Source organism: Leuresthes tenuis, unplaced genomic scaffold (assembly GCF_036924035.1).
Source record: "Leuresthes tenuis unplaced genomic scaffold, fLeuTen1.0.hap1 SCAF_16, whole genome shotgun sequence".
Taxonomy (NCBI): Eukaryota; Metazoa; Chordata; class Actinopteri; order Atheriniformes; family Atherinopsidae; genus Leuresthes; species Leuresthes tenuis.
This window is the reverse complement of record NW_027325370.1, coordinates 7,717,377-7,738,025: the sequence shown is the minus strand read 5'-3', so window position 1 is coordinate 7,738,025 and position 20,649 is coordinate 7,717,377. Positions and strand designations below refer to the sequence as shown.

The 20,649-nt window shown below is 40.0% G+C and overlaps 1 protein-coding gene across 1 annotated transcript in view; it reads left to right on the top strand.

Moving 5' to 3' along the window:
• The window catches only part of znf385a (zinc finger protein 385A), a 57,722-nt gene that overhangs the window by 11,692 nt on the left and 25,381 nt on the right, over positions 1 to 20,649 (top strand). Inside the window, exon 2 of the mRNA XM_072367531.1 lies at positions 19,106 to 19,257. Within this exon, the coding sequence (XP_072223632.1) occupies positions 19,106 to 19,257 (152 nt within the window). The remainder of the gene's footprint in view (positions 1 to 19,105; positions 19,258 to 20,649) is intronic.

Sequence of the window (20,649 nt, the reverse complement as noted above, 5' to 3'; positions counted from 1 at the left end):
TAATGAATATTAAAGTGTTTTTTTTATCTAAAAGAATTTGTTCAGATTTGAAAAAGAACATGATTCACCTGCACCTGTTTAATTTCTATTCATGCACTATAGAGAATTGCATTTTCAAAAATTTTTTACACATTTACAAGGATAGACTTTCAAGACTCACAGACTCTGCATCCTCTGCATTAAATATTTTGCAGAAGAGATGTCATGTGTTCAAAGCTCTGATGGGCTTGAGTACAGCCATGTGGGAAGATCCCGATGGAAAGAAAGTTGAACATTTCTCTTCAAGTTTCTTAGACAACTTTGAGTAACACACCCCACTGTCAGAGTCATAGCGAATCCAGAGCCAGAAAAAGTAATTGACAGTTATGTGAGGAGATGACGCAGCCAAATAAGTAGTCTTCACTCATGAATGATGCATGTCCCTACTGCCCCTGACGCAGAAAGACAGAGAAGCTGGATGACAGGTGGTGAGTGCATGGTGCAGAACAAGGTGAGACTTTTTATACAAACCAGCACTCTTCCTCCCTCCCACTGTTTTCTCCTTCAGCCTTGTACTTTCTCTTACCCACTCACAAATCGACATTAAGTCAGAAGTTCTCAGAGGGGCTGTTACACTCTACAGAGCCTCATGGGCCTGTATAGCCACAGAGTGACCTTAACCCTCTACCTGTCTTTCCTCAAGTCTTTTCTCAAGCATGCTCTGTCATCCTTTGAATCTCCCTCTCTTGCTCTTTGTCGTTTTTTAGAGTCTGCCTTTCACAGAGCCCCTCTATTTTCGTCAGAAACAATCACTGTATTTTCCATCTCACTGCCCTGTGCTGCCGCAGTCTGAGGCTCTGATAGCAAGATGGAGAGGGATGAGAGTTAGGGGGTGGGTGTGGGGGGTGTGCAGTATGCAGGGTACAAACAGGAAAGGCTACATAATGGTTTGTTGTCGTCGTCATTGTAGCGTCACATCTGTCTGCCCTTGTAGCTGTAGGTTGCACACCAATGCACCCTGTCAGCATCATTGGTGTCAGTGGCCTTACACACACACATATATACACACACCCACAGAGTTATGAGTACAAGTGTTGAAGATGCATTTGCATAGGGCATGGTTACAAATGGGTAGAAACTTATCGTTTCTGTCAGGCTGCCTTTGGTTTCATGGTTTACTGCCTTACATGAAATAAGGTAAAAAATATTGAATCTACCTAAAACATGAACAACTTATATATGCGATATTCTAGATGTATAAACTGTGCTTAAAGTTTAAAATCCTAAATCTAAGATCGGTCTTTGATATAGAAATCCCGATACTCAGTTTAAAGAATAGTACCAACTTGGGGATATGAAAAAGAAAGGAATATACTGTAGTTTCATACAATACTTAAGCTGAGTTGGGAGCAAAGACCAATCCGTATAATTTTGTTTTGCAAGATGCATACACACAAGTCTGCGTTGTCGTCACTGTACAAATAACTTGGTTTGCTTGCTTCCTTGTTGAAGAGGACAGGCAGTTTTTCTCCACGTCTTTTCTCTCTCAAGTCTGTTATGATACTGCAAGCTAGAAACGTCAAAGAAGCATAGTGTTCTCACTGGCTTTTGACCAAATTACACTCAGTTTGTTGACAAGAATCACAGCAGACGCCATGTTCTTCATCATAAATGTTAGATATTTGTCGGACACTGTGACATGTTCTTGAACCTCCTAATTCACGTCTTTAAACTGTTGGCACAAAGCTTTTGATAAATATTGAAATGCTCACCACACTGAGCGTTGCTCTTGAAAGGGGAACAAAACAAGGGTGATCTTTTTGTGTGTGTGCAGAGGTGAAAACCAGCTGTGAAAGTTTGAAAAGTACTGGTCCACATAGGAGATAAGCTCCAGCCTCCAGTCTGGATGACAACCCCGGTTTTGATCTCGCAACATAATCTCCAAGCTCATAATGTGTTTTTTCCCCACATAACTTATTTATTCATTTCTGTAATTTTAATCTAAATTAAATAAATGTAACAAAATTGCCATGATCGTGCAGTCCCTAACTTGTTCAAATCACTTACTGCCACATCTTTGTAGATTACTAATGAGGGTCTTATACACTGCAACACTATCATCCTTTTCCATGAGTTGAAGAAACATCACATCCGGCATCGATATCTTCAATTACCTGAGGGAGAGTTGTTCTTAATTTTTTTTCGTTACATATCACACCAATGCCGGGGCATCACTGTTATGAATTGCATGTTGTTGGACACATTTTCTGACCTTACTCACTGTCTCCTTCCCATATGTCTAAATGTTGATTTCATATTATCTGTCATTCCAATTGAAACGTTCACCAGTTGAGGGATCAGAACTTCCTACTATCCTTGCCCTTTGACAATGTTATAAATTAAGATCTTCTCCTCTTTCCATCTTTACACGGAATCTGAGCTGTCAGGTCCTGCACAGCATTTTTTCCATACTTGCCACAGAGCATGATTGGATGTTAATTGCTTAATTGTAACATGTAGTGTACCTATGTGAAAGCATCTGTAGAATCAGATTTTTTTCCTTCAAATTTTCATCTGCTTGTACAATATGTTAGCACAGGCCTAGAGGACTGTCTAAATATTCATTAAACCTGAAACTCTGATTTGTCCCATTTTCTTGGTATAGATGTATAGAGAGGGGGTGCTACCTGGAGTATAATTGGTGGTGATGAACTACTTCTTCAGACATGGCAATATTGATTTGGATAGATGTTTGGATAAGAGAAAGTAACAGTGATAGATCACAGACCCAGAGAGCACTTGAATAAAACATTGCGCACTGAAACAACATCAATGGTGAAAGCCATTAACTCTGGGATTAGTAGCAAGTGGCTAATGTAGTCAGTTACTTTGTAAAGCTGTGTAGCCCTGCACCATTTGAACAAATGCATCAGTCTGACTAACAGTGTGTGTCAACAAGCTGTATGATTACTATGCTAATCTCAGAGCAACACACAAGAGACTAAAGCAGATAATTACAGTTAGGAAACTCACTTTCTTTTGCATGTTTATACATTCACTATTTTACAGAATTGGGATAAAATGGAAGTGATTGAACACAATGGAATGTATGTGACAATCAGGAGAATCCTTCTTCAGCCACACAAACATGCAGAAAGAACTACTGCACCTTTGTAGATGCTATCAGGCACCAATTTCATAGCACTTCAGTGATAACTTAATGTAAATGTGCTCTGAGTGTTAGAGACTTCATGGTTTGTTAGTGGAGCATGGAGTGCCTGGAGGGTACAAGAAGACTATAGTTTGTGTATGTGTCTGTATGTATGTCCCCATGTATGCAGAGTACATAATGATGAGGTATTCTGCACTTTTATTCAGCACATCCACTTTTTAAATAATAACAGGTGATGGTTATATGCAAATATGACCATGGAAAAACAAGCTAACATTCGTATGAAGTTTGCGCTTGTAGTAACATGAAAATCTGGTTTTCCCAAATAATATGTCGATGTCATGCATGGTTTTTAATGTTTGATACTGCACTGCACTACTGAATTCTTCTTGTGTCTGACAGATATTGATATGAGATATTGATCTTTTCTGTACCTAAAGCAAAATTGGCAATGGGATGGGATGGGAAAAGTTTGACTTGGCTTTATTCTCTCATGAAATAAACATCATACAAGACACTTATCCAAGAATTAACGAAAGAGTACCACGATGCGGATTCAAGCCAACATGACTTGCAGAAAAACCAAAGCAAACACTAAAACAAACTATAAACTGCTGATACTGGTGGTATTACCTGCTATTGTATGTCCCTGTTGTCTTTCTTCTTTTTGTCTCTTGCATGCTGCTGTAACATATGAATTTCACCATTGTGGTACAATAAAGGAAAATCTAATCTAATCTAATCTAATCTAATCTAATCTAATCTAATCTAATCTAATCTAATCTAATCTAAAGAACGTAAATTGCAACATGCTATGAATTTTTTTTTTAAATCTTCAGTTTTGTTTATTTCTCTGTTTTCAGTGAAGAAATATTCCCCATCTCTGATATAATTCAAATACAATTGTTGTCACATCTTAAACCTCAGCCACCAGTGTAGGCAAAACGCTTGGTCTCCACAGCTGTTACCTGGACTCTCTTTTGATCACGATGAATATCATAATCGTGGTAAATCTAGTGATCATAGTGAATCTTAGTATTTGAATGTTCCTCTAAGATGCCCAGAATAAATCAAGAAAGTCTGACATATAACAGTGATGTCCTCTCTGGTTAGAACACTCTTGCTGTTCTTGTTTGCAATTGAATTAAAGCTTAGATCCCAGTCAATAATTATATACAAAGCTCTTTCTTTGACTTTGTGAATAATGTGCTTTGTGCATTGGCATTGCAGATGTGGAAGGCCCATTTCTCACATGTATTGTTTCCAGATTCATCATGTTACACTGCATTCAAATTGATCTTGCTAAAATGTCTTTATCTGCAGCAATAACTGTGCAGTTCCTGCAACACTTATCTCTTTCTGACTATAAGTTAAACAACAGCCATGCACAGGAATTTATTTATCTCAATCTAATTGAGATACATGTTGCATGTTGACATTATTGAGAGTTAACTTTGTCAGAGTTGTGCAAACTTTGGATGTGTGCATCTTCTTTAAATAAGTGTGTGCTTGCCATTGCTTATTATCACCTGAATTTCTTATGATTAAAAATATGCCTGTGCTACTCATAGTCTCACACATACTCACGTGCGCGAATACACGCTCACCATGGTACCATCGGGCTGTCTTTTAAAGTTAATATACAGGGCTGATGATGCTGTTGGACTGCTTGCATTTCATACTGTCACAGCAGAGCAAATCAGAGGAGCGCAAGAGAGAAAGAGATGGGTGGGGGTTAATTTTGGATGTATCGCATGTGGAGTTAGGATAACCATCTTTTCTGCAACTCCTACAACACAATGTTCAATAACCCTTTACTGCAGAGAAAGAAGGGGGAATAGAGAAAGATAGAGACAGAGGCAGGGCTGTTGGAGCTGGAAGAGGAGGAGGGGAAGTGTTCAGTGATGCAGGGGATGAGGAAGTTGATACAAAAGAGTTGGAGTGAGTAAGTATATGAACAGCAATAACGTGCTGTATACAATGAGAGAGCAGAGGACACGGGATGAGATGTGGTGTGGCTGTTACATAATTATCTCTGGTGCCATGCCCTTGTGGCACATGACACACTAACTCTAGAATGCCAAGTATTGCTTAAACTTGTACATTGATAAAAAATTAAATCTGTAGAACATTTGCTTGTGCAACTGTTCTGTACGTGCAAGGCCTCTGTTATGAAACACTGCTGCTGTTTCTGCTTTGATAGGTGTCATGAGCTGTTAGTGTGCTTTGAAAGAAAATGATTCAAACACAACATATTCCCATCTCTCTGCATGGGGTCCCAACCATACCAAATTGAGATATACAGAGATATAGCTCAATGTGCCAGCCCCCTCTTCCATTCTTCCCCTCTTTCCAGAATCCCCACTTTTAAATCCTAATCCCTCCCTCCTTATTTTTCTACCACCGCCACCCTCCTCCTTCCCTCTCCCTCTCTCCTCCTCTGCCTGTCTCGGTCTCTCTGGCGGGCTCTAGGTCCAGTATATGGAGCAATTACAGAGATGATATCCACTGTCAGTCAGCAGCTCACAGATGAAGCTGGGCCTCTTTAACATGCTAATAGAATGCCAGATTCAATCAAGGCTTTGTATGGCAGAGGGGAGGGCAGTGCTGCTCATTAGAAAATAAATCATAATAACAATGAAGCCCAAGCTGCAAAGGCAAGCAGCACCTAAGATGTCGCACTGAACTCTATCCTCCTCACTGCTTTTTCAAAAAACTCTGCTGACCCATCCTCCCCCTAATATTCAGACTTACTAAGTGACCTACTGGTGGCATTGATGCTGAAGTTGTGGGGATAGATATGACTGAGGAGGATGTTGAAGACAGTCAGAGCATGAGGGGGAATCATCTGACAAACAAAAAGATTATGTAATGTCAGTACTTTATCTTTTCAAGCTTTCTCAGTCCTCACATCCATTAATGTAACACACAGTCTACATAGTTTGTTTGTGTTCTAACTGTGTTGCTAACAAGACTCAAAATATTGAGCAGTTAGAAGAGGTTAACCATTCATCAATGAGTTGCTCTTATTTAAATCTCTTATAATGCAACAATTAGGTTACCATTAAGAAACATGTGAGGAATAGATTAGCTACAACTTTAAAAGGAAATTCCTTACGGAGGACTACATGGTAGATAATTATGAGTCAGAGAGGAATATATTCTGTGGAGTATATCCATTAACACAAAAATCAGTAAGTAATATCTATCATTTAAATGGTAGACAAGTAATGATGAAGTAAAGATTCAGTACAAAGTATTATGAGCTTCTTTACTTGAAGGGACATAAAAAAAGAGGAATATAGAACACTAGAAAGTAATGAGAAAAAACTTGGTAACTTCTCTGTGTCTTGCAACACTGCTTAGGGCACACAGAAACAGCAAATATCCTTTTGTTACTTTTGTGTTCAATCACTTTTTGATTAAGTTAAGGCAAATTGTTTTTGCTTTTGCTTATTGTCTAAGTTTGAGCTTATTCATGTTTTGGCAAAAACTACTTGGTTGGAGTTAAGCACCAAAAAAACTTCTTCAGTTATCGGAAACTTACGATGACAAAATAACTAAATTTCAGTTTTTCTCTAAATGATGATTTCCTCCTTAGTGGTGTCATCACTACAGCCTGTAGTGAGACACGTCGTCCTAATATCCTAGGCATGCCAGGTTTAATGGACATACTCTAATGCTACGGTCACACTGCAGTTGCAAGTGACCTGACTCCGAATTTTTCGCTCATATACGACCCATATCTGATTTGCTTTTGACAGTGTGAACAACACAAGTCGCATTGAATCTGACATTTTCGAATCAGAATCAGGTCACTTTTAAATGTGGTACTGAATTGAATACGGATATCTGATTTTTTTTAATGCAACCGCGATCTGAACAGCCAGGTTGCATTTAATGCGACTTTGACGTCATTCCGACCCGTGCTGCACTGTTTTGTAAATTAATGACAAATAAAGATAATTGAAAAAAGAAAATAAAGTGTGCCACAGGCGGGGATAGTTGAGAGCCACAAAAGCACAAACGGAGGTCGGCCAAGGTGCGGTAACCCGCCCCCATTGCTACCCAATATAGCCCCACTCCTACTCGCTTTCTCAAGGATATAGAACAATGTGTCTCCTCTTGAAAGTCTCGGGTAGAGGCGCTGACAAATGTGATGAAAGGTATTCCTCGACATTCTAAAGTTCTGGAGGAATTCCTGCTCTGTGTAACCAGCCACATCCTGATCCCACCACTACTGGCTCTGACGCCGCATTCAAATACTTCTCTGTGCGGATGTTGTGGTTATTGCTCTGCATAGAGCCATCATTAACATCTGAATTTTCTTCCTCCTCTTCCTCCTTCGAGATGTCACCCGCTCACAGATTTGTTGGCCGCTGCCACACACTATTTTTATCATTAAGCCATAGTCCTGCAGTATCAGTTGCCCTTGCTGTGGTCGCTTCCGTAAACACCATTGTGGCGTGATCTATGGGCGTGATGTCATCAATGATCAACTGCGCATGCGGGTCACTTCAGGAGCGTGAGCTGTTCACAAAGCAATCTGTAGACAGGCCACATTTAAAGACGTAATGTGAACAGCCAAACTTAGCCAAATAGCCTAAGTGAACTGAACATGACTTCCTAACAATGTGCTGTCAAATGAGGGGATCAGGAATCATGCTAATTTTAGCTATTTCTGTAAGACCAACTTGTAAAGCAAAGAAAAGTTTTCCCATGCACTTAATGGCACTTATATTGAGGTTGATGTCTATATATACTGTAGTTTGTGTGATATCTAACTGTTTGAGGTGTTGCTCATTTGTAAATGGGTTAACATTAATTTTGCAAAATAAATTCAGTGTCTTTTAGTTATTGAGTTAGACAATAAGTCTGACCTATTCTTGTACTGTTGAGCTACAAGTAAGCTGTTTAGCTTAGCACAAAGACTGAAACCAGTGGGAAAGACTGACTGACTCTGTCCTCCAGTTAAAGAATATACCCATGAATATATATAAAGCTTGAAAATTAAGACAGTATATATTGTTTTAAAATAGTAAAGTCAAGGTATGCAAAGTAGTGAAACGCTCTAAAAAGAGAAATTGCTGCTTTTAATTCAGTTTTTCTACATGCCTAAATACACCATTTAAATTTGATTTCTTTAGTTTTAGATGTGCAATGGTGGAATTTGTAACCATTTAACAGAGCTTATATAACTGCCCCCAATTTTTTGCTAAGATAAGCAAACTGGTTGCTGACTAGAGCATAGCAACAGTTATGTGAGAACTACTGACCTTTTCATTTAACTCTGCCAAAGATCAATATAAACATATTTTCAAACTTGCAAACTTTGCACATGCAAATCAATTATTGTTTCACTATAAAATCTAACCTGATCTAATCCAATGTGTTTCAAACTCAGGTCTCTTGTGAAAATCTTTTGTTAAAAAGCTATAGTCTCCGAACCATTTAAAACATAACCCTAGCTTGTGAGACATCTTTCAATGCAATAGTAGACTCTAAACAACTATTTTCACTAAGCTTGTGCTCTATAGCTAGTCAACATCTATTGCATTTCTACAGGATGCTGCCTATTGGTTGCAAACTAGTGCTGCTCACACCAGCTGTCCCTGCTTAATATGTTAAAAGTAAACACACCTACATTTAGTTGTCCCTAAATATCAATGTGATCTAGGGGGCAGAATATTTACTTCAAGGGTGTTGGGCTTCACAGGAGTGAAGCTCTGATGTAATTCAGCTGTCATATTTAACAAGCATATTGCAGCATGTTCAGCATCTGATATCCTCATTACTCTCATTACTATGCTGCTTTGGATAGCTTTTCAAAAGCCAGGCCCCCTTTCATCCTTGCTGAGCTTTGTTGAAGATCTCTCCATGGAGGTGTGATTCATGGATGCTCACTTTCTCTTTATTCATCATGCATCAGTACTACAGAAGGCAGGATTGTGTGTAAGTCTGTGTGTATCGTGGTTCATATGTCGATAGACCAGAGATTTAGTTCTGCCAAGATCAACCAGAGTTCTTTGAATAATGCATCACTTGCTGTCATGGAAAAAAAAATGCTGAATATGCCTTAGCTGGACTTAAAGGTATGGGAAATGGTATGAAGAGGCATAACGCTTGCTCTTGATGAAGCTTCTATGTATGAGACATACAAAGGAAAACAGTCCACTCTACGACAAATGAGCCCAATTTTAGTTCAAGAGGGTTTCCTTCAGTATTATAATGAGATATTACAGAGAGATCATCACCGATGGGGGAATTTTTTGTGTGTGGTTGAACCCACAAATTGTTTGCTAACCCTGGTCCTTTAAGCATGCACACCGTTCAAAGCTGTCTGCAATCCCTGGAGAGGAGGTGATGGGTGATGATATAAAACAAAATTGTCAGTGGTGGTCACACCAATGACAAGTGACATTGCAGAGAAGACCTCCTAGCACTTAAGGAGATTGGACTGTGGAAGAATTAGCCAGAGATGGACAGAGAGCGATGTGTTAGAGGACATACTCGTTCCAGGGTACTCCATATTCATAGACAATACTCTGCAGGGTAGAAATAAAAACAGTGGTTGTCAACCACATACAGCCTCCTCCCCCACTCTATTAGCCTGATAGCATATTGCCCTTCACGCTCCTCGGCGCTCCTCGGCGTATAGAAGTCAATTAAATGAACTGGCAAACACTACAACTGTCTATAAAGGGGTTGGTGCTCTTAAACCAGCACAGCTTTAGGTTTTCTTAAATCTTTTACCCCCCACCCCCGCCCCTCCGTTCCCAAAATACCATTCCTCCCATGTTACACTTCCCTTCAGGCTGGGGGTCTAATCTCAGAGGGAATCTGCTGCCTTTGTTGTGCTCCTCCCAAGTGTAAATGGGTTTATCCACCTATTTATTGTTGAGTGATAGAATTCCATACCTGAGGGAACTAGTCTGTGGGAGGTGCATGGGAATAAAGTCACCGGCTATTGTTCTGCCAGGGTGTGTGATCACTGCCTTGAACAAGGGATGAGGAGGAGATGGGGGAAAAATGTGGGCTTGGGTGGGGGAAGGGTGATGGGGACCAAGTGAGAGCAGGTTTGCACAGGCTGCAGGGGGAAAAAATGGACAGCAGAGGACAGGTAGAGAGAGGGTAAATGTTCCAGAGTGCTGCCTTCTCTGCCAAAGAATGTCACCGTGTCCTCTTTGCGTCCCTCCCTCTTCTTCTGGTTTTCTCTCTTCATCCTCATTTCTGTTGCAGTGTACTGATGTGCAGTCCATGTATGCTCCTCTTTCTAAGCTCCTGCCACTGCATTTGATCACAGTCTTTCAACATACACAACAAAGCAATGCTCTGGTTCCCTGTCATAGCAACCCAACAATCCATCCATCTATGACTCAGACATTGCCTACAACCACCAATATTCAGCCATATCTCCTCTGGACAAAAACTGTGATCATCTTACTTGTCTGGCTGACTGTCAGCCAAGAGAGGAATATTCATTACAAAAGGAAAACACATAAAAAGATAGAAGCCTGAAAGAAAATGAGAGCAGACAAAAGTGACTAGAAAAGAAGTCAATAGGAGAAGAAATAAGAATGAAACTTGAAATCTGTTGTTTCCAGTGGCATCTGTGAAGTAGATTCAATGTGAAAGTTCTGACTTGTGTAAGATTTTGTCTGCAACTGCATTTCTTGTTAAGGTCACATAATCTGGTGGGTCAGATAACTGGCTATTACACTGAAAGTGTATTAGAGAATGTCCTCCAACTGTAGAACAAACTTTTGAATCAGGTCCTGCACATATGATATAATACAAGATTTTACAACTACATGCTTATTTCTCACCTCCAATGTGTTCAGATTCTGGTGGATGGTTGAATTAGAATAAGTGAAAGTTTAAGTAGTGTCCTCAGGTGGGTTTCATAAAGAGGAATATATATTTTTATATTTCCAGATCTATTCTCATATATATATATATATATCAGTCAGTCCATCACAGGACCTATTAATATGGTCATGCAATTTACACTCACAAATTTGGATTGCAAATGTTAGCTGACCTGACATAGTCAACTACACAAGGATGTGACCATTTTTATGTGTTTGCTTTATGCTCTCATTGTGACTCTCCCTCTGTGTGAACAAGGTAGCCACTCATCATGCCTCATCTCCAGCTCCTGCCTGTGCTGAGCAGTGCAGCACTGCTCTTTCTGTGTTCTCATCATCCTTGGCTGTCCCCTCCCATTAACCCTGACTGCTATTTGTCTGTCATTATTGACCTAAAAACAGTGCAAATGCTCACGTCAACATACAGCACACACTCATAAACATACAGGAGCTCCACACTTGCTGAGCCTTGCATGTCAAAATAAATTTGGTCTGTGTTATACTTCAAACTTAATTGCATGGCATCCTTTTATAATTACGTGCTATGGAGGTATCACATTGGAATGTAATGAGTCTCAGGCCAATTCTGACATATTTCAATGGTGTCTATTTATCCTACCCTGAAAGTGTTTATATAAGTTGCAGCTTCAGGCCTAGCATGTGGCTACTCCTCTGACACGTCATCGTTATCAGAGCTCACACTGATTTAAAGTGAAACTAGTCACAAACACTATCAGTTAGGCAGAAGGTAATAGAGATACATAATTTCATCAGTCCTTCTTTATCGCCCCAGCACGGGTATGGGTAATAGTGTAAAAAGAGAGAGGAGGTGATTCTTGAGGGACTTTTATTTTTGCAAGGATGATCACAGAGCTGCAAAATGTACTCTGTGGACCCAAATAGAGAGATCAAGATCAGCCCACTGTCTACATGTATATGCACGTCAGTGTCTGAGTGCTGGTTTTTACCAGCACACAATTCATAACCCTGGGAGAAACAAAAGTTCACTTGATGGTCATTTTGGATCCAGCAAGATATTTGTCTGAAGGATTAAAGGAGTGTGCATCTGCTGATGTGATTCAAGAATGTACATCAGCTCTTTTATGTATTCCTGAATATTCTGGATAATGTGTATGATAGAGCTGTGGGGTGACATTCAGGAAAAGGTAGAGTATCAAAGGCAGACTGTTTTGACACATTCCATCCCACTATTTTACATATTTCTGCTCTCTATCTTCCCTGGAATTCCCAGTCAGCTCCGCTGTGTCTACGAAAGAGACAGACTGGCAATTAAGTCCTCCCGGCCTTGATTCAGCTACTTAAGAGAGATCAAGGTGGGATCTTTTGGGTGGCTTTTTAAGGCTTGCCACTGTCATATTATCTCACTAGGGTGTCATTACCACCTAATCTAATCTGTCATTAAGCACAGTGTTCCCTTTGTGAGAGAAGGAAAATTGGACTCTGACTTATATCATGCACATATATTAATGTGGACTTTTTGAGGCTATAATGCATGTTTGGTGTTGTTTGTTATATATGATATTTTGGCAATTGATCTGCTCTTGAAGTTCACGTTTCTAGAAGAAAGTTATATGATCGTGTTGCAAAGGACACTAAATAGAGTTTTTGGTGAGTGTATGTGTGTCCATGAGGGGGGTGATTATCTCACTTTCACCTAAGAATATAAACAGTGCACGTGAGTTTTACAAGCTCTCATCACTTGTAAGCTGTTTTAACTTTGTTTGACCCTCAAGCTCTGAGCATTTTTTTTATTTATTCTCACTACACAGAGCATTGCTATACATGTTGTAACCTGTACTTTACTCCTAGTCTACAGCACAATGACATAGTAAAATAACTACTCTTGAAATTGGTAGGTTTGGCTAAATCTAAGAGAATTGTAATTAGAAGAGAAAGTCTGAGCTTTTTAGGTGCAAAAATACATACATATACACAGTTGAGTTAGGCAACTCGGCAAAATCTCATTCTTCATTATTTAGCTATTCCAAGTTATTTGGAGATTTATTTAGTGTGTGTTTACAAATCTCACTACTGTGCATATATTTGGATCAAGGCTAGAGTAGTACTTAGCTCTTTGCTAACTTCTGGAACTCTGACCACTTTATCATTTCACAGTAACTGAGCTCTTACAACCTTTTTACACCACATAATCAAGCCCACAATCCTTTCACGCAACCCAAAAGCAAACACAGAAGCCAACTCTCAGTTGTGGCATTGGAACAGGTTTCAGCTTTCCCAGTTTCTCCCTGCATAATCCTTCCATTAAAGCACAGCATAACCCAAGAAGTTCCAGATAGTAAATCAAACAGATCTTTATCTCTCTCCACCTACCTTGTATGCATGTTTCAACTTTCACAGGAAGCTAGAAATTAGCATACCATGATTAGAAAAGATGGGGGAGATAAAGTTTGACGCTGTTTTGATTTTCATTATGATTTTTTGGGGCTAAAAAAAGGAACTTCAAAAGACTGCATCAAAGGGCTCAGTAGCACACTCTTGTGGTCATTTTATGGTCTAATTTGTTCATGTTTTGTATGAATGACATGAAAGTGGAAAACTTCACCGTGTGTGCCTTGTTGCGCTTAATGCTTTCCCTGACAAGCATCATCACTACCGGTGAGACCCACAGTCCATAATTCATTCCTAGGAGTGGCTGAGACAGCTATCTGGGGGAAGGATGCTGCTTCCACAGCTGTCTGTGAAGCTGTCTGACACAAGATGCAGCTGGTAGACAAACAGCTGGGGTTAATGACCTACACAATGCTTTGTGCTTCAAAATCTCAAAGTGACAGGTGACACATCAGGGTGGTCATATGCTCTAAATTAATGTGAAAGATTGTGTCTATGTGTGTATGTGGTTGCTTTCTGACTGACACAGCTGTAAACGTGGGGAAACAAGTGAATCAGGGAAATGCTACCTTTCATCGGTCTGTCTTGGAAGTCCACTCTATGTGTGAACATGAGGTGGAAGTGGGAGAAAAACATATAATACTGCGTGTGTACACATACGGTACTAAAGTCTTTTGAGGTGCATGTATTTCTCTGTTGTATGTATCAATCAGCCAACCTTAGATTGTGAGAGCTATTTACTTTGTGAATTTGTGCAGGGAGTTTAGACAGGCCTATATCCCCATTGATTGTCCTTGTATGCCTTTCCAGGTGACAGGGACCCTTTAGATCCTGTTTGTTCTGAGACTGGAGGGTTATCTTAAATGGAAAATGGTGATGTTTTCATCCTCTCTCCCCTCATTGTTCACAATATGTTACTCTGCCTCCACAGCTAAAATGAATTGGTTATTATTTTAGACACGGGCACAGCTGTGTATGGCATAGAATTCACTCTGAGCTCATCATGAGGGAGAGAAGGAAAAAATCTAAGGTAAAAAGAATGGAGACAAACAAAAATACACAATAAATACCCTACAACCAGTGTGAAACAATAGGTGACTAGGGATGTACATAACAGCTCTGCCTGACCACTAAATGGTAATTATAAGGCATTTATTTTAGGTTTATAGACTTCTCCTTTTCACCTCTCTTTGAAAAAGTCTGCCAACTCACGTAAATATCTAATACATGAATTAATCAGCGGGCAGGCAGCAACCATCCTAAGCTGTTAAACTGAGACAAAGAGACTGCAGAGATGCCGGTGTTGTTTCTGCTGTACGAGTCTCTATGAGAGGCAAAAAAGAAGGTTTGATAAGAAGCTATGCTTGAATTATATAGAGGAATCTCCCAGTGCAGCCTTGCTCTCTTTAAATCATCTCACTGACTCAGAGTTATCTCAATAATGTATACATAAGCCGAGGGAAGGTTTTTTCAGGATTTAGAGGCAGCAGTTGGTCTGAAATCGCAATATGCCAAAAACACTTGGTCGATATAATAAATTATGAATGCTACATAGTAAATCAGTAAAGCTACCACTCTACACTAAACTTTGATATGTTTAAAGATATTTCTTAGCTGTTGCTTCATTATGTTAATCCAAATCAGGTGCTACCTATAATGTTCATACATCAAACATCAGCTCTGACTATGAAATGAGTATCTAGTGATGTGTTTCCTCCCTCTGGGGGATGTGGACGCCAGGTGCTTGCTTCACAAACCTGTAGAAAGGCAAGTTGGCAGCCTCACTGTCACCATGTTCTTCTCTCTGCTCCCAACACCAACCATTCTGGCACATTTGTGCCTGTCCAGCATGGCTGGTGCAAACTACTCTGCTCCCATTGTTCTCTTCTGAATGCAGCAAAAACCCCCATGGGAAAGAGAGCTGAACACAACGTGGCAAAACCTTTACAGCCTGTTAGATAATCTCAAGACATGAAAAGATTCTCTCAGCCTAGATTTTTGAGACAGCATTTTTGTTTTGAAGCTCATTCAAGTTTCTAGCAGCTTTTGAGGTTACAAACCCTGCATGACCATTCCACCCTCACATTATAGTTAAAGCATATACAGTTGAAATTAAATATAGCACACAAAACAATACATACCTTTTCTTTTGAAAATGATCAGGTTAAAGCTCATTTCACACTGATTATTTTGGTTTATAAATCAGTGGTTTGAAATCATTTCTGAAGTTTTGATTTCAGTACCTTTATGCACTGAATTATATTTCCATCATGAAGTGGGAAACAGACACGGAAAATGCAAAAGACATGCAGTGATTACCCGACAGTGCTGAGGTTCTTGTGATATTTGCACTTTAATTGTATTTAATAAGCTGCCTCAAAGTACTAAACTCAAACACATAGAAAATATTAGGGAATTTAATGAGTCACATGGACAAACACAGTTTATTTTTGTGTGTGTGTATATGTGTATGTACACACATATTTCACCCAGTGGAAGAGGAGCAGGGAAAGTGGCCAACAGCAGATTTATCAGGCCCATGCAGGCTTGCAAATGATTCCAAATAGGAGAACCAGTCGCTTCTCGCCTTTGATCTCTCATCTCACTGCTCTCTAATTTTAACCCTCCTTCCATCCATCTACTTTACTAGACAGCAGGTTAGGGTCTTCTTATAGTTAACTCTTAAAAGGTAGACTCTTGTAAGGGAAGTTCAGCATGGGCTTTTGGCTATGTGAGTGTGTTTTAATGCTTTGGCATGTACTCCCTGGCCTTCAGTGCTGAACACTGTTTGAGTCTGAATCGGAATTCATATTAGGCCACAAAACTCATAATGGTTCTTGCAAAGTCTGAACCATGAAAAATCAAACACAGACCTACATTTCTAACAATCCCCTGGCTGCAACATCAAGCCTGCTGGCAGTGTCCCACAGGGAGCTCTGATTATACAGCCCCCTACAAGCCTGGTAGGATTCCTGTCATGTCAGAGGGTTTAACAACAGCCAAATCACTTTCTGTGTCCCCTCAGATCATCCAGTCCACACTATTTCCCTCACAGTTGAATTCACACAGTTCATTCTGTTCATCGGTGAGAATAAATACGGAATATCATAATTAAGAATAACATTTTTTACCTTTATAATTCATTCAACAAGCAACTGTTTATGTTCGTTAATAGTTTAGCTCTATCAGCTAATCCATATTTATTTATTAATTTGATGCTAATAGATAGTGTGAAATACGTATGTCTAGCTTGTTTTGCTTTTTCTATAGTATAAAACAAAAATAGGAATGTTTTGCCATGTTTTTAAATATAGTCAATTTCTCAAATTTCAGAGGGTAGAAGATTTCTGTTTTCACTTCTTAAATGATTATCAAAATAATAATTATCATATTGATTGTTGGGCTATATCTTCATGTACATTATATCAACACTGGTTAAAGATTATTTCACCATGTGCTGTTTCACAGCAACTTTTGTGAGAAATATTCCCATTTTTTCTTTTTGTAGCTCTGCCTCAAATGCAGCGTTTTCTCATAAATCAGAATACAGCTAATGGACACTTTTAAAACTTTGCACAAACAATGTAAATATGTACTGAATGTTTCCTGCACCACACAGCAATTTGTTTGATTTATGGTATAAGAAGATCCCTAAAGAGAGATTAAATGAATGGAGTATTTATAAACTGTGGCCAGAGTGTGCTTTATGCACACTGACAAACATGCACGCACGCCTCTACAAACGTACACTTGTGCTCAATGGGACAGACTTTGTCTTTTCTCAAAGGACGACTGTTCCTCTTTCTCCTGTCTGGTTCGCAGCTCCATTCACTTCCTTAGATTTCAGCTCCTCTTGCTGCCGCAGAGCCACGTTCTGTTCTCCAGTCAGCCAATCTCTCTGTCTGTCTGCCAGACAATGCCTGACCCACTGCCAACAGCGGTCTCCGTGCTCAAGAGCAGACTCCCTGGGGAGCTGCAAACATTACTACTGTGCAAATTCAGCTAACAGAGTGTTGCTGCTTTCAAATAAAATACACAGTCAGACACATGTTTGCTCAAAGAGGAAAATATAGTCCATGTGTCAAAACATGGCAGAATGTCATCATAAATGTTGTCAAGCAGGACTATGTTAGTCATGTTCTTAGTGGTGCATCCCCAGAGGATGATCTGGCATCATCAGTCATGGAAGTAAAGGTAGAAGAAAACAGGTGGACCTCACATCTGCTCTCATCTCAGCAAATAAAGTTTAGGCAGAGTGCAGCTTTGAAACTGGAAATTGCACAAATGTACAAATATGTGCATAATTTTGAACAATAAACATATACACTTTATTTATTCATATTTGCATTTAAAGATATATGCCAACATCTTGGTGTGATAATGTTTGAAGGCAAAAGTGCACCAGCTGGAAACCAACAACAAGCACAAGACCTCGAATGCGTTTCTCATGCTGTAAGAATGACTGAGTATGGTTTTATGCATTAATACATATGTAAGCATGTGAACATTTGTGGTTTGCTCAGTGGAGGACACTTACAAGACTAGAAATGATGATGCAGTCCTCTCCACCTCGAGGCCTACAGATGCACAGCAGAAGGCAGCTGAGACAGCACTTTCACTGCACTTCAGCAAAGTCAATCTTTCTATCCCTTCCACTCCAGCTCTCTCTAATCCAAACTTTAGAGGCCCCATCTGGTAACATCATATTCGTCCATGCAGCAGTCATATTAGGCTCTCTGATCACTTTCAGCAGGCGTTAAGCTTGATGAAAACACAGAGGTGTCAAATAATGCTCACATTGCCATGTGAAAGTGTGGAGGCAGGTAGAAATGCATTGCCGTAGGCAGCAGAGCGAGGGACAGCGAGTCACAGAGCGGAAGAGTAGCTTAGAGCAATCCTAAAAAGGAGAGCAGCAAAGCTTTAAGTCTCGGAGGAATTTGAAAGCCACAGAAATCCAGTTGCGGATATTAAGAGGCTTAATCTAAGAGCTTGCTGAGGCTGACTTTTGCTGTGTGGGCCCCATCACTATCATCCTTGACAGAGGTTAGAGAGGAGACGAGGGGATAAGAAGGAGAGGAAGGCAGATGGGAGTGATGACGAGAAAAGGGAGCTGACTATCATTAAGTCAATTTCATATGGCCTTTTTTTAATAGCAGAAATTAAACATCAGCTTAGTTCCCCGTAGTTTGTGTGTCTATTCTGTGTGTATTTAGGCCACTTTTGCATTTGTTTTCCTAAGCTGTGTATTTAAGCGCCTATAAAAAAAAACAAAACAGAGCACTAGAGTCAAAGAAAGATTGGGAGCACTTGTCAGGCTTGAGTAGAAGAATCTGAGGCTAATATTCATTCATACCATATTTAGACCAAACTAAGTGATCCAATTGAATTTCACAAGCCACAGTGACATAAAGCGACATGTGCTGAGATCAAACTCATTATCATCAAGCTGCAGATGTCTCCCAGGGGAGGAGATGAGAAAAGGGAGCAGACTGGCAGGCAGGTGGATAACAGGAATCCCTGCTGCCTTTGTGGCATTCTTTTCCTCAGCATGGCATTCCTGCTTTATTTGATGTGAATGCTTTGTAGTACAATGAAATCCGTTATGCCTGATGTGAATGCCACAAATCATACAAAACAGAAACTGCTTTAAATGTTTGTTCTTCCTCTGAAAAGTAATGTTTAAACATATCTCGCATCTGTCCTTTCCTGTGTTCAGGAGGTATCAACCGGGCTGGGGCAGCAGTTCCAACGTTCTTACGGACTCCGACGATGATCCAGCCCCACCTGGACATGAAGCCCTTCCTGCAGTTCCCCATGGAAACACCCCCTCCACCACACAGCATGAGCCTCTTCCACAACTTCAACACAGTGAGAGCTAATACAGATACACAGACACAAACAAACACACACTGCAGTCTTTTAACTCATCCACTGCAGAAAGGAAAAGACAGATGGGGGCTCAGCTCCCCCACAAAGTTATTCGCATCACGCCTGTGCATGCAGTGTAATTTTTGACTGCCTGACATAGTTTTTGATTAAGTATGTCTTTAAATTTGTGAGTTTTGAGTCAACATCTATGTTAAAATGCATACATTAGCAAACCAGGGCATTCCCAAGACTGACATATTTTATCTACACAAACCCTGGCCTATTCCTCAAATCAAAGACCAATAATTAAAGAGCACTATTGAGGCCATCCTTATAGCTGTTCACTTCAAACACCACAGTTTGTTTGATGTGGTATTTATTCTAAGTAAGCGAGAGGGATATCCCTGTTCCTTTTTCCCTAGGCTCTATCCAACATAATTTGGATTAGAGCATAGAGACATTTATCATCTCACCAGCTCAGCATAATGTGGTGTTAGAGACTGATGAACAATGCCAACACCCTTCTTGTCAATAACATGTAAAATCAGTGAACTTTTATGAACACTATGTGGGTCAGTGCTATTCCTGTTCCTGTTTCCACATGTCATCTGGTATATTTGGCGCAGCTTGCAAAGGGGCAAAGTGGCAACTGCCTTTGACAAATTGTAAATATCTGGCATGTGGTTTCACCATGCTTGTCATGACAAACATACTGACAGGAATCAATATACTGTTAAGCGCCCTTTAACAACAATGTAATTTTAATAGCCCTCAGTGGGCATTGATATAAGTGGAAGCATTTTCACTGCCAAACTGTACTCAACCCAGCAGATGTGGATTCATATAGGCACTGACATTATGTAGCCTCTCAGTTTTCACTCCTATCTCTGTTAGCACAGCTATAAAATCCTTCTCGCTTTATTCTGCCTCAATGCCTCGGCAACATTCCCTAACATTCCCTTAGGAGCTCTCTGTCTTGCTCTTCCAACATCACTCTGCTTCCAGTCCTCCTCTTCAGAGCGTTAACTACGTTGAAGGTCCACAGGGATACTGTGTATGTTAATAGCTGTTGCTGCTGATGGCTGAGAGGCAGCCCTGATTAAGTGGTGCTCTTCAGATCTGTGGCCAGAAGATGGGGCCATAGGAGAGGCTCGGAGGACATTCTGATCTTACAGCTTGATGCCATACGAGCACAAAAAGACTAAATGATTATCTTGAAATGTATTGAAAACAATAGAGAAATGACTGACACACTCACACTGATTATACAGTTGGTATTTGATTTAAAGGTCAAAGACGAGTATGTGTAGTGCTCAAAGTATATCACACAATCTCAGCTGTTTTGTCGCATGTGCTGTAAAAAACAGGACAAAAAGGAAACTATTTTGGTAG